The sequence below is a fragment of the Oncorhynchus tshawytscha genome, linkage group LG21 (assembly GCF_018296145.1).
Source record: "Oncorhynchus tshawytscha isolate Ot180627B linkage group LG21, Otsh_v2.0, whole genome shotgun sequence".
Lineage (NCBI taxonomy): Eukaryota > Metazoa > Chordata > Actinopteri > Salmoniformes > Salmonidae > Oncorhynchus > Oncorhynchus tshawytscha.
This window is the reverse complement of record NC_056449.1, coordinates 15,118,166-15,133,711: the sequence shown is the minus strand read 5'-3', so window position 1 is coordinate 15,133,711 and position 15,546 is coordinate 15,118,166. Positions and strand designations below refer to the sequence as shown.

General features: G+C 39.3%; 1 protein-coding gene across 5 annotated transcripts; it reads right to left on the bottom strand.

Moving 5' to 3' along the window:
* Positions 1-3,440: 3,440 nt before the first annotated feature.
* On the bottom strand, positions 3,441-14,623 carry LOC112221018 (T-cell leukemia homeobox protein 1). 5 transcript variants are annotated; one of them, XM_024383063.2, is made up of 5 exons: positions 13,074-14,618; positions 7,381-7,599; positions 6,681-6,915; positions 4,350-4,530; positions 3,441-3,943 (listed from the first exon to the last, which is right to left on the bottom strand). In XM_024383063.2, the coding sequence occupies exons 1-5, from the start codon at positions 13,537-13,539 to the stop codon at positions 3,875-3,877; spliced, it is 1,170 nt and encodes a 389-aa protein (XP_024238831.1). In that variant the 5' UTR covers positions 13,540-14,618; the 3' UTR covers positions 3,441-3,874. The 5 variants fall into 5 exon arrangements, with proteins under 5 accessions (XP_024238831.1, XP_024238830.1, XP_024238832.1 ...); XM_024383062.2 differs by having other exon boundaries at positions 6,681-6,918; positions 13,074-14,614; XM_024383064.2 differs by having other exon boundaries at positions 3,441-3,797; positions 6,681-6,918; positions 13,074-14,604.
* Positions 14,624-15,546: the final 923 nt, after the last annotated feature.

The window sequence follows — 15,546 nt, the reverse complement described above, 5'->3', positions numbered from 1 at the left end:
AGGACCTCTAAACCAGGTGGTGTCAGAGGAAAGCTCTAAAAATTATCAAAAACTCCAGCCACCCAAGTCATAGACGGTTCTCTCTGCTACCACACGGCAAGCGGTACCGGAGCGCCACGTCTAGGTCCAAAAGGCTTCTTAACAGCTTCAAAATCCAAGCCAGAAGACTGCTGAACAGTTGACGCTGCTGCTACTCGCTGTTTATTATCTATGCATAGTCAATTTACCCCTACCTACATGTACATATGACCTCAATTACCTTGACTAACCCATACCCCTGCATATTGACTCGGTACCGGTAGCCCCAGTATATAGCCTCATTATTGTTATCTTATTGTGTAACTTTTTTTTGCTTAGTTTATTTAGCAAATATTTTCTTAACTCTTTCTTGAACTGCATTGTTGGTTAAGGGCTTGTAAGTACGCATTTCACGGTAACAACACCTGTTGTGTTCGGTGCATGTGACAAATACAATTTTATTTGATGTACTACAATAATATTGCTACTTTTGTCAGTGCACAGTATTGGAGTAGTGTTTGACATAAGGAACTGTCCCTATTTCTCCAATTACATAAACCACTTGCTGTGCAAAAACAAAAATACTATCTACAACATGTTAATTCAGCGTTGTGTAAAAAAAACTGTCTCTACTAGGTACAAGACCAACCTAACTTAAAGTGTTGCAATGGGTCAAAAGAACAGGAGCAATTTTGGGGCGTCACATTATTTTAATGTATCTTCATTCCTATTAAGGATTTTGAAATGCTTGTGTCTTCTACATCAATTAAGTGTTTATTGTTGGTTCGTCAGCTGTCCTGTTTTAAAAGAGATTTAGTGTCGCAACCTCATGCAGGTTCAAGGTGAAAAGCATTTATGCTACGACTCAATAGAAACAGAGCACACATTAAAGGTGACTGACCCATATCACATATATAGCTTAACTCAAAGAGATGCCTGTATCATACATCCAGAAGGAATGGCGGTGTTTCATGCATGTGTGAAAGAGCCTAAGGTTTGAAGTTTCGTTTTGTGTAGCGAAGTCTGCTCTGGCTTGTCTCAGGAGCCCTTTGTGCAGGTGATACATGGCCCCATGCACTCAATCAACACTTTTCTTCCAGGCGCCCTGTGAATCATAAGAGGGAGCACTCTCATGTCACCACGATCAGGTAGCTCTGGACTGATGCCACAAAGACTACTGTCATTACGACAAGGCGACTCCGCCACTCCACAGGTCAGGTTCCACTTGAAGTGAAATATCATACTATACTAGCTTGTCATTGTGTGTTAAAACACTGAAAGTTAATGCTATTTATTTCTCCAAGCAGAATGTCTCTGGTTTGGTGACAACAACACGCTTACTGTACACATGCCCTTAGTAGCTACACATACCTTTAGGACGACCCCAACTTGTAATATTAAATCAATTTTGTTTAATAAAAATACATTTTTAATTCAGTGAGTGAGAACTAAATTGCGTGGCTGTTCTTAATAATTTAGTTAAGGACAAGATAAAAACATATTTTGCAGATTATATCTATTTAACAGGAAAACAACAAAGATCCCAATCTCCTGTGAGACCTATGGACTGGGTTTATTTAATCAGCAGCAGCATTTTGCTTATCTTTGACGTGTGTTGACTTCTTCCCACCAAAGCGAATCTTCAGTACAAAACATCCGTGCTTCATTCAGAAGTATTCATTCAGAAGTATTCATTCAGAAGTATTCATTCAGAAGTATTTTGGAGTCATACACATGCTACTAAAGATGCCAGACCCCACTGAGGGTTGAGGAAGAGGGCAAAAAAACAAAAACCTTTTTGTTTTCTCACACTCTCAATAGATTGAGTGTTGGAACCAATTGGAAAATGTAGAGGTCTTCGATACTTCTCTTTGAGTGTGAACCACTTGTTTATGTATTTAACTCGTCACAGGTTTCATTCACACAAAGGCAGCTGAAGAGGTTGGGTGAATGCTGGTATATCCAAAGGAGGTATTTTATATAGGCTTTTTGACTGTAAATGGATCCAAAATCACAACTGACCATATAGTTTTTTTGCTTTCGATACACTTTAAGAAACTGGAAAAGGGGAATCTTTATTAATAGAAAAGGGTAGTAGCAGTTCTAACATATGATGTGTAGTAGTGTTTTGGTGCCCTGATTGAAAAACAGAGTACCTGATAGGAATCCTGATGTACTTTGAACCTCTTGTTCTAGTGTGGTGACATTTTATTGGATACGGGTAAGGCGCTTTAGTGGAAAGGGTAAAAAAAACATACTCAGCTTTAGAAAAAAAAGTTTTTAAGCACCTGTAGCAAAACACAATGCACGATTTTGAAAACAGTAAGGATGAGGTATTTTTGTAAAATGGGCCAAGTCACGTCTTAATGGCATCTGAGACAGCAGGATGAAAGAGGCCCATGGTCTGGGCAGAGGAAATGGGGGTTGAGTAGGCGTCACCTGGACAACTGCCTGCAATTGACAGGATCTCAACCAGGCGAGACACCCTCTAAACCGACAAAACACGCAGTCTCCGTGCAGAAAGGGTGGCAGACAATTGTTTTGAACTATGGAGATCCTACAACTTGGGTATACTGATGCTGTTGATATCACCAGAAAATGGATGTGGTTGAACGTGAGATTTTGCCAGGATTCTAACGTTGAGTTCCAGGGGGTGTTTTCTGGGCTTTTTGTAAACAGTACAACAAGGGAACACTACACAATGGAATAGTACTACTTCCTGGTGTAGGCAACCATCTGTGATCTACGCGAAGTGGAGAGAGTGAAGCCTCATTTACAAACAAGAAAACTGCAGTTATAAAATGCCCCACCCTAGAGATCGATCTAGATTAGCAGTGTGTTGTACTTCCAGATAGGACATTTTTGTTTTGACTTGACATGGATGATAATGGAAGTTGACAACTGTCCAATGTCTCTAGGTAGACATGGATATTTGTGGATCACAGACCCCCAAGGTCTAGGGTTTTAGAACAAACTGTTCAGAAGACATCCCTCCTGGGCCTCATTTCCCAGAGAATTCGCTGCGTTGGGTTAATTGTTGGATTCGGACTTCATGTGCATCACTAGCATCCAAGCAGTCTCACAGAAAAACATTGTTGTAATAAAACTTATATATTGTACCTCTCACTTTACTGATAAGAGCACTCTATGCAAAACGTTTAACCTTTTCTGGTGTTATGTGAAACATGGCCTGCTGGTTTGGCTGTGGAGATGAAGTTGTCATAAGGATGGAATATTGGAATGAATGAGAAACACTGAAAGATTCCAATAAGTGTGGCATCGTCAACAACATCATGTTGATAGATTAGAGGACACTTACTTTAGGAGGTATGAAAATGTGTGAAACTGTGTGATTGCGTGAAATGTTGCAGTTATCCTTTCTGGTGAAATAACAACAACAAAAGAGAGGCTTCCAATGTTGATAATCTTTTCAAAAAGTCATGATATCATTTAATATAAAACACCTTAAAAGGTGTAAAACACCTTATGAGTAATCCTCGAACAGATACCACTTGCAAACTGCAGTCAGGGAAAGGATCCACCTGGAAGGCTGGTGACTGCAACGGCAATTCCAAGTGCACACAGAAATATTTGAAACATGCATTACTACATTGTACAAAGTCAAAAGCAAAGGAATGGGATCCAGTTTTGTTGCCGTATGGCTGAGAGTCAGTGCTCCCTGTTGGCAACAGGACAGTCTTGATGGTAGGCATCTACCGATGTGTCTGTTAGTGGTCTGGTAGTGAGGATTTCGCTTCGTCCTCTGTTTAGACAGACAGCTGAAGGGAGAGTGAAAATCTAGTGTAAGGTAGGAAAATGACTTGACAGAATCAGGTCTGAAAAAAACTTAGTAGACTCATTGATCATAGTCCATTTCAGTGGAACTAAACGTATATCTGTCCATGCCAAGAAGTCCACATATGATCTATAAAAGAGAATACGTGGTTTGTAAAGAAATACATAGACAAAACGTCATATCCTATAGGTTTGTCCTTGTCCTTAATGGCAGTTGGTATGCAGATTAAATAAGGATATAATGTCAATTTTAATCATCCAAAACATATTACTGTACAATCCCACAATGCAACAGTCTTTACATAAAATACATTTGAATGCTAAGGCCTCAGGCTCCTCATATGCATCCATCTAGATATGAGTGGTCACTCCCCAACAAATGGCCCACCCACATTTTCCCTTAGAAAAATCAGCAATATTACTATTATATTCTTATTATGAATTACACACACACACGCACACACACGCACCCCCCCCCAAACACACACACACACGATCATTCAGACCACAGATGCCAGGGAGGTGACGGAGGTCACCTTGTTGTCCTCCGCCCAGGGCTGTAGGTTCTGTAAGGCGTACAAGGAGGAGTTGTGCAGACAGAGGGGGTCCTGCTGCAGGGGCTGGCTCAGGGTCTTCTGAAAGGCCTCCTGTTGGAGCTGCAGCATCAGACGGTTGGCCTGCTGTCTCTCTGCCTCGCGCTCCTCGGCTGTCTGTCTCCTGGTTCCACAGTGGGGAAAAGGGCAATTTCAAAACAGTGCCTAAATATTCATACAGTATGTCACCATAAATACTACTTTCAAATGCAAAAAGCCAAATACTTCCTGAAATACAAGTATTCAGTCCACGCCAAAGTGATAATGTATTGTTAAAAATAACTACATTAAAAAAATGGATAACCTGATTATTTTACTTCTTTTTGACCCTTATTTCCTTTGGATTACCATTATTTAATTTTCATGAAAACAATGATGTATGTCATTCTCACATGGATATTATACTGTATGTATTTACATGTGATTGTTAGGCCTGCATGTGCAACAGGGTCAGAAAAACACCTCTAAAATGCTGTTTCATACACACCATCCTCCTTTCATTAGCCACACGTTATTGCTAACTACATTATCCTAATCCGATTTCGTTGCTGTTCATTTGATCATATGCTTGTTACTAGCGTAGCCGTCCCACAAATACATCCTTCATGCACATCCTATCTACACACTATGGGGAAATAGCATAAATCACACCAAAACTAGCTCAGAAATCAGGAAAGTGAGTTAGCCAATCCCCTGGTTATTCATGATATGCCATCCAGTCGTTCTGTTTTTCATCTGTGTTTTGAATTTCAGAATTCAACAGAGATGCAACTGATCACTAAAATACAAACTGTACCATTACATTGAATTGTCCTTCAAACAGATCTTGATGTTTTCTATAGAAAACATGGCCCTGTGTCGACACCTTGCATACAAATACCTATTGAAATAAGATCTCAGGCTTTACTCTTACACCTGGTATTAAAATGTGTCGTGTGCCAGCTTTTCCCATATCAGGTGAAGGTCCACCAGATCGGATTACAGGACACATTTTAATGCAAGGTGTGCCAGAGCCTATTAGTCAAGATGACTCAGATAAACAGGAACTACTTCTACCTTCATTCCCTTTAGGTCCTTGTTTGACATCAAGGTTAAATAAAGGCAAGGTATTATCATTTGATAGTCCACTCATTTATTTCATATGACCATAAAAAAACAGTTTGAGTGAATTAGGGGAAGAGTTTCTGCCATGGACAATGCACTCAACTATTCAGACTAGTGGGTCAGTATTGCTTTTTTTCCCTTTATTTAACTAGGCAAGTCAGTTAATTAAGAACAAATTACTATTTTCAATGACAGCCTAGGAACAATTGCCTTGTTCAGGGGTAGAACAACAGATTTGTACCTTCTCAGCTCAGGGATTCAATGTTGCAACCTTTCAGTTACTAGTCCAACACTCTAACCACTAGGCTACGCTGCCATCTTTGGACAGCACCATTCCAGAAAGCCTTTTAAGAACAGGGCTAATTGTGCTTGGTCAAGGGAATTGGCTTCTAAAAACAAGTAGGAGCTAAGCTAAGCAAAAAAAGGTGTTTCACTGTCACAACAAAAAAAATGGGCCAGGCACAATATCAACCACAGGAATATAGTATATTCATATAACACATCACAAAGGTTGCTCACCGCAAGCAAAGCAATTCACATACCATATTTAAATGGATGCACAGTTACTTTGTGTCACTTCCCGCATCAGTCTAATGTATCATAATGCTTCAGTCTAATGTATCATAATGCTTCAGTCTAATGTATTATAATGCTTCAGTCTAATGTATCATAATGCTTCAGTCTAATGTATCATAATGCTTCAGTCTAATGTATTATAATGCTTCAGTCTAATGTATCATAATGCTTCAGTCTAATGTATCATAATGCTTCAGTCTAATTTATCATAATACTTCAGTCTAATGTATCATAATGCTTCAGTCTAATGTATTATAATGCTTCAGTCTAATGTATCATAATACTTCAGTCTAATGCATCATAATGCTTAAATCATAATGCAGCAAGTACAATGGACAGCAGTTTTGATAAAGAATATCTCCTTTCTTGAAATAATGAATGTCATAAAAGGAACCATTAAAAATGCTTTACCACTGAAAGTGTTGAAGAACGTCTAGAAGTTTGTTGCTGTAATGTGTTGCTGTAATGTGTTGCTGTAATGTGTTGCTGTAATGTGTTGCTATAATGTGTTGCTGTAATGGGTTGCTGTAATGGGTTGCTGTAATGTGTTGCTGTAATGTGTTGCTGTAATGTGTTGCTGTAATGGGCCCCTACCTCCATTTTGTCCTCCTGTTCTGGAACCAGGTTTTGACCTGTGCGTCCGTCATCTTCAGGGCCTTGGCCAGGGTGGCGCGCTCCGCTGATGCCAGGTATTTCTGCCGGTGAAAGCGTTTCTCCAGCTCGCAGATCTGCACTCGGCTGAACGAGGTACGGGGCTTTTTTCTCTTGGGTGGTGTCCGGTTCTGATAGGGGTGGCCGATGCGCCGGGTCACGGAGAAGGGCGAAAGGGCTGCTGAGAGAGAGAGAGAGAGAGAGAGAGAGAGAGAGAGAGAGAGACTATGTTCATTTTTCAGAGACAAACCGTGGTCAAGCAAGAACCTTCTCTGACATATTATACCTTTGCCATAGATTTAGTATGCATGATCACCTGTGTATATTTTATGGGGGATTTTGTTGTCCTTCCCTAATTCAACGCAATATTCCAGCATGTATCTTTTTTTTTACCAGGAATTAGCCAACATTTAATGGTTCATCACAGGCTATTACCCGTTGTAATATGATTACAAGGTTTTAAAAAAAGGTCCTATATTCATGTTTTCCTCATATCTAACGCACATAGTACAAACGGTACACAGAGTTTTGTCCTATGGACCTAAGCATTTTGGTATTTTAACAACCCTGATGGAAACCAGGAGAAAACCAACCAGGCCAAGATGAAAGGCACATTTTAAAGAAGACCAGGGGAGTGACTCACCTGGACAAGTACCCTTTCGAAAGGGATAGTCTGCAAGTGGGCCAGTGTCTCGCAGGTGAGCGAGTTCAGGGTAATAGTGTTTGGCTAATGTCTCCATAGAGCTCCAGGTAGGGACCCTGCCAATGTCCCCCTTGGGGAGAGGGCAGAGGCCTGGCAGGGCCGGGGGGGCTCCTGGCCTCCCACTGGGGTCTCCTGCTTGTCTGTCCTCTGCCTGCTCCGCTAAAGAAAGGGAGACACAGTCAGGGACCCATGTGGAGCTGTGAGGGGCAGGTGGGGATACTCAGGAAGTACCCTCTCATTGCTTTTATCTCAGATGGGGATTGTCATTTAGTACAATAAGTGCCTTCAGCTGATTGGTTAGGCCAAAAGTATCACATTTGGTTTGATGCCAGTTCATTGATGCCAGGCTATCTAACCTATCCAGTTCTACATAGTAACTTAGGTGATCTGTACAAGCTACATTTGTTTACTTTTTTACTCATTAAAACTTAATACAAAAGAAAAGTACCAATCTCAAGCATTTTATGGTAAAATATTTATACCATATTGTCTATTGTGTCAGGCATGAGTAAACAGAACATTCACAAATGTAATATAATATGTTGGATATAGAGCCCTTTTCAAGTCCTATACCCATCTACATCCATAACATGTAAAACAGACGTTTCTGTCGAAGGGAATCAGGAGCAGGCTTCCTTGTTCCTCACAAGCTGTTTGCCTGGTTGTCTTACAGTATGTTTATTGGTCTAGTTCTGTCTGAGAGCTCACCAGCAGCCAAACTGCATATAAAACATCTCCATAGGTGCCCTGGGGGACCATTGCTACTGTGTCGAGAATGTAGTAACCTGGATTCAGTGTGAACAATCTAAATTCATTTTCCACTGAGGCACTTTGGAGATGAGATGAAACACTAATGAAACACAAGCCACATAATGCACTCAACAATCATTTCAAATCACTCTCAACCTCTCTGATTGGTTATAAACATCAATGGCAAACAACAAATGATTCACACATGATTCAAAAATATATATATTTCAAAATGTAAATTGGGTACATTTGTAATTGAATTGTAAACACTGACTGCAAGTACTTTTGAAAAGGTATTTTTAATCTAGAGAGGGTCCAACCCTTCTTTGCCTGAGGATAGAGATGAATAGGTCACACATTTGGAGTAAGCATGTCTGCTCCAGGCTCAACATGCAGGTCTGGGTACAGATAATACCACATTAGACTTCTATTTCAGGCCATCTGTGGACCAGCTAATGGACCAGGCACATACAAGCACGTTCACATGCAACCGAAGAGTAACACGCAAACAGACTGCCACCCAGTCAAACTTGCTAAAGGGCACCTTCAACCTAACTTGAATTCTGACATAAGATTTTCTGAATAAACAATTAAACCATATGAAATGTAACAATATTCCTATGGATGATGATTGACTGATTCATGTCACAGTAGAACAAAATACATCATGCCATAGGTTTTTATTTGAGTTTGTCTGTGATGTCCCTATTTATGACCAGCTTCCAAATAAAGAACCGAGTGTGTGGTAGTATCCCACTAAATGCAGCAGTGTGCCAAGAGCCCAGAACACACCTGTCTGTCATCAAAACCTGCAGCCCTTTATGGAACAAGGTAGTTAGTTCAATTTAGCCCTCAGCCTCTTTGCAGTAATAGTCGTTATAATGTGATGTGATTGCGTTTAATAATCAGCCCATATTACAAAAGACATCAATAAGTTGTTGTCCGAATGTTTATGCATGCACAGACAATTACCACAATAATGTTATTCATTGAAGATATACTGTAATTTCCCATAACTGGGCAAGACCAAATATGGAGAGAGTGGTAGACCAGATTTCCCTCAAAATCTCAAGGTCACTGAATTTCACAAACCAGAGAAATCTTGTTATGTATTTCACTTCATTCAATAATTGTATTTCATTTTCACTTGAATGTTGCATAGAACATTTTCAAGAACACATTGCAGGAATTGTTCTGATGTATTTTGCTCTAAGGGATGACGACGGAAATGGTGGAGAATACTACATCTGATGCCTGGGTAATATGATTTAGCATAAGCTATAAAAAAAATAATTCTACCTTAGAGAATATGGGCCCATAATAAAACCACTTATACCTAATAACACATTTCTGTGACAGCGCCTCTCTTCCCCACTGCGGATATTACCTGTGTAGCAATCTAATAAATATATAAAGGATTCTAACGGAGATATTGAAATATAACATGAACATATTGCTATTTATTACACTATGAGGCAAAACAGAGCCACTTGCCCATGCAACACTGGCTGAGAATTGAAGCAACTTCCCGAGAAAACTGTCCAGCTTTCCCCATCAACACCACCATTACTGCCGCCATCTTTAAATAAATGTATTTGCGGGGAAGATCATTATTTCTGACAAAGATAAAGCACTGTTATATTAATGCAATGAGGTGTATAGGCATAGTCTTACCTCAATGTCTATTATGGGACATTACAAATGTACAGCAAGCAGGTGCAATGTAATCAATTCGTATTATAAATTGTACATACAACGGTAGTAGTATCTGTTAGTGGTTGTGTAATTACATGGCATTAATGTATTTTATGGGAGGCTATATAATGTTTTTACTATATAGACACTAATCAGTGTCCTAATGCTAAATTCTCCAAATACATTGATTATTGCCGGTATGGATGCCATTCATTAAATTACAGTTACCTTACTTTAAGATTATAGTGTGTATTTTACAATATTTTACCAGTTTTTATGGCAATACATGCAGATATTGTAAAAATGAAAATACCTCTGGGCCTACATTTCGATTTGAAGTATCCTAGATGCCCATTTTTCCAGAACTTAGAGCCATATGAACAACTTTGTTTATTGACTTGAGGGGAAAAATCAGTTTATGCACTTCTCTGCTTCATTAACCTGAAAACTGCCAAGAAGTCAATCAACATAGAAACATGTGTTATTCCCTTTCAGCGCCTTCCAATATGTTCAGATACAGTATGTCCGGTCTGTTGTGAATATCACATCTCCAAACGTAGGCCTGTTCGCTGTTTCACTTGCTTTGACACTTGCGTGAAATTCAGCGCTGCAATCAAATATGAGAGGGAATTATTTAAAAAAGGAGAGGTCTATTTCAAGCATCCAAAGAAACGCTTTACTGTTTCAGATATGAATTTAGGTTAAGCCAACTGAACAGACAAGTGCTGACTGCTGAGCTAAGTCCATCCAGCAACTAAGAGTTACATTTTATACCATATTTATTACAATGTTTATTATTTTTAAACGTCGAAATACAATTTGCCCCTTATGCTACAATAAAAAAAGTATTAACTCAAATGAAAATCGATGGGAGTGGGATTTAAAAAATAAATGTCTCAAACAATGTTGACAAATGGCTACACTGTAATATCCTACTTTAAGCACTTTCAATAAATCTCAAAACATAGGCATTTGTCTCAAATGGTGATCACCAATGATAACAAAAAGTGATCACTTAAAAGGAATGTCTTGGTGGATGGTTGACGATGAGGCTATAACCAACACCAAAGATAAACCAAATGAAACAACTGGCCCGTTGTGACTATGAATACAATTGATAAGCATATTTACATAAGATATTTTACAGTTGACATATCGTTCTCCGGTTTAAATAATTCATTAGGAAAGAACATCATTGTTAATATTTAATGCGAGCCAATACATAATGGTCTTCATTTCCATCTTCATGGTGGTGACGTCATGCCAGGAAAACTAATTTCTCGGCCGCGTGGGGCTGAGGTTATGGTCATCGTAGCCTAAAATATACAGGCCATCGAACTGCCAGCCCGTCGAATTAAGTTTTCATTTGCACGGCAGTTAAGTTACTACTAGCCCTTTCTATAATACTAAAATGAATAGGCCTATCATGGCCCATGCAACCCTTAGTGTTGTGCCTTTTTCTATTGGCTAATCGAAAACACCAGAGCCTATGTGAAAAAGGATTATGACATAAGCATAACATATTTTGATCTGTCGTGCTTTTGCTAGGCCTAATATTTGAGAAATTGGCACTTTTCCAATATCCTAAAACGCGAGAAAAACGTTGGTCAAATGATTCCGGACCTGCAGACCTATACAGTAGGTCCTATATTCACAATCACAGCCACCATACTTGGATTACTTCTTCTTCTTTTTGTAAATGATATAGATTACACCTGCCAATGTCATAGAGATATAGAAGCGTTTACAAATTGACGTGAAGCATTTGAAATATTATCCAATTTACCTTGACAAGTCAATTCAATGGTTTATGGGCGAAATAAACTGTCCGACCGTACGCTAAATGTTTAGATGTCATACTTCAAAGTTTGTTAAGAATTTGTCACAATTCTTTTCCCTTTTTTTGTTTTCTTTCAGTTAGGCTGGACGTAAGACAGGATAATTGTTCTACACTGTGTTGAAGATAGTTCTCTTAAAATAAGACAGTGTTTATTCAATAGACCTAGGACACGAATTGCGTTGATGCTTTGCATTTATTGGCATGATATTCAACGCGGAAAGGGAAATATCAAATAACCCCGTGTATGCTAAACACAAAAAAATAGCATGCTTGTCAGGTGTTGATAGTGACGGTGTTGCTATCTTCTCTCTATTTAGTTGGGTGTATACACAACTATAGGCCTATAAATAGCCCAGTAGAGTCCAGACAAAATTATTTAGGTAGCCCACCTGCAGGACTGCTTCCTCAAAGACTTGCCGTAGAATGAATCGCTACATTTAGATCCTATTATTGGACGAGGCTATAGGCCTATTTGCCGCAATGACTAAGACAGAGCTACTATGCCTCAAAAAGTAAACGTAATAATGATAACACTACGCTAGAAAATTGTTGGTTTTAATTGTTTTTAATATAGTAAATTGTTATATTGTTATTAGACTGTTACAATAAGCAATAATAATAGCCTATAAACAACAACAATACTCACAGACATAACAGTTAATCTATTATGTTTTATTATAACCTATTGACACTGATGTTGCTATTATTAAACCACATGGTGTTGAATGGTACATTTTATATTCAGAAATAAATCAGGTGTTCTGCATTTGGAAAAACAGTCATCTCTTCAAATCATGTCATCCATTTTGTATGGTGAGCTATTCATTTGATTAGGATGACGAGGGGATTTATCAACGTTATCCCCTCCATGCATATGGATTGAAAGCCGCAATCTTAACGGTTGACATTATACCCATATAATTATACAAATGTACATAACATAAACTATTAACAATATCTGCAAGTATTCACTTGCCTTTTAAATGAACTAATATGATATAGACAGGACTTGATGTAGAATCGAATTCCTCATGCCATATGCCCAGTCGCACATATGGTTTGATAAATGAGTCTGTCACAGAATTGGCTACCATGCCTTTTTAACTGACAAAGTCAATATGCTAAAAACAAAATCCTAGGCATATGCCATACTTTTAAGGATGTGGGTTAAACTGTCAAACAACAATTAAATGTGACCTTTTTATGAATTCCATTTAAGTTTGGACCTCCTTTCCACTGGAAAATATTTAATATGTCTATGGAGAAATCCATGAAGCAATAGTCCCATTTTGTGACAGAATTGTAGTCTAAATAAACATAAATGCTCAGAAATGTAGGTGAATCTTACCAGTGAGTCTGTCTTTTGCGAATCTTCTACTGCTCTCCATCCACGGGAAGGTGAAGTTGGCCGCATTTCCCATACTTGGCATTGAAGTCACTGAGGGGATGCAAGCCGCGAGGCAAGGCGGATGGCTTGGAGGTGGCGGATTCGGTGGCATGGGTCTGTGAGCTGGTACCCTGATAACACCACCGGCGTTCCCTCCGTTTACGTTAACGTTCATGTTCATGCTCACATTCATGTTCATATTCACGTTATAGGAACCAGCGAGCCCAGCCGCCATGGAGCAGGCCGGGTTATAGACGCTGTTATAGCCATTGGTGTAAACGTTCGTGTAATCCGTGTCGCTGGTTCGGTTGGGCAGCATGCAGCTGCTGGACGGGTCAGTGCTGTTCAGTATCTGGTCTATTCCAAAACTGATGGGCTCGTGTTGCTGGTGTGTCTGGTTAACCTCTTCAATCCCAGTGTTCTCCATTGCCGTATTGATATTAGCGTCTCAAAACGACTCATATGTTGATTTTTTTTAAAGTATGCTCTGTATTTGTTTTCCGTGTTGTCGCAGTATCAGGCGCATAAATGATACCCACGTCTGTGTTCAGGTTTTTTAGCCTAAAGATACTTCCTTGAGCAGTGCGCGACCCACACCAAACGAAGCGTTGCCATTATCTGTCCCGAAGACATAGATACGGAGTAGGCTAAAATGCAATGTTAATAATCCATCGGGATAGATTGGGAGTCTTAAAATGCATATCCATCACATTGTAGTATGCCCTTTAACATATTTGCTTGCACATATCACAGTAATCGATATAGATTAATAGCCTATTGGTCATGTAAAATAGTTAGCCAGACTACTTACAGCCAAATCCGCAATTTGAGAAATTCCCAAGTTCCTTTGAAGAGGATACTGGTGCCCTGTTCTGGCATTATTATTACGACATGTCCAAAAGCAGAGGTCATTTGCGACTCAACCTCTTCGTATCAAAAGATTCAGCAAAATGAAGTGTTAACTGTGCTAAACATGAGTATTAATTGGAAAAGATTGCTCTGTTACAGTGCGTCTTGAAGTGATTTCAACAGCTGAGACACCCCTTCTGCCTAAATCGTGCCATTCGGTCATCCATTGGCCCCCGCATTTCCAGTTAGACAATGTTTTGTAGCCTGCTCCCTTCTCTTAAAGAACCCGCAGCCAATTTCCAGTAGCAGTCCAAGTTTTTCTGTGCTGTATGACATATAGATTACAGTCTATCAAATGTATAAATGCGTTTAATTAGGCTGCGTAGGCTATCACCAACCTTAATCCCACTATAAAAAGATGACATGAACAACTGCCTAATAGATATGGACTGTCATGCATGATGGAACTATGTTTAATTGCTATGTAACTATGGGTTTTACATCCCTGTTTATTGCCCTTTCATTGTATGCCTGATAGCAGTCAAATAGCCTAACTCAGAATTTCAACTAATTTACCATTAGGCCTATGGAAATCGCCTTATTACACACCATTAACACTGTACATCAAGAAGACAACCGTTAGATGGGTGGGAAGTTGGAGTATAGGGCAGGCTGTTTAATCATGATTATGACAAGATTGTCTTCTTCCATCAGCGTCATGCAAGTAGAAAAACATATTTCGGACAGAAAACTGGGAATCTTGCACTTGTCCACTTGTGCATGAACAACTCAGAAAGACATAAACATGGTCCCGCAATAAGGCCTATTCAATGGAACGTTTCATAAAATAAATGAAGATAGACTAGTGCATGGATATTAGGCCAACATTATGCCAATAAGATCCATTATAGAATACTGGCTTGCCTTTGATAATGCAAAACACAGTGTTGATTGGCACAAATGATTTAACCTTTCTCTGCCCGAAACAAGAGGACGGATTGCCCAGTCTAAATTTAATAAACATGAAAAATGACTCATAATAAAACTGCAACACCGGGAAAACGAATTTATTATATGATCGTTTTATTACGGACTTATTTCAGCTTCCGTGCGAATGAAGATATTTCTCAACTGCTCAAACTGGCTAAAGGGAATCATAAAAATCAATTGTATGAATTTAAAGCTATATTAATAATGGACGATGACACGTGAAGCGACAATAATGGGGGTAGTGTAAACCTTTGTTTGTTTTTAAATGTGATCGAATAAAATAAAGAGGGGACGAATATTTTGGAGAGCCATCATTGGAAGCGCGTTAAATTGAACGATATTGCTGTTAAACTGCCTAACTGTTGATATCACCTTGGCGACGACAGGCTATGCCACTGGACATGTGGGCGATGGATGCGTCATTATGGCTAAATGAATGTGTAAAACGTCCATGATGTATCACACAACATATCCAATTGGTGACATAATGGTTATTGGAGAGGCTCTCTCTTTCGTTCTTCACAATGAAACCTCGAGAGCAAAAGGAGGATGTCTCGCTGTATCTGCGCGAGCCCTAAGGTCATAGTAAGGTGGC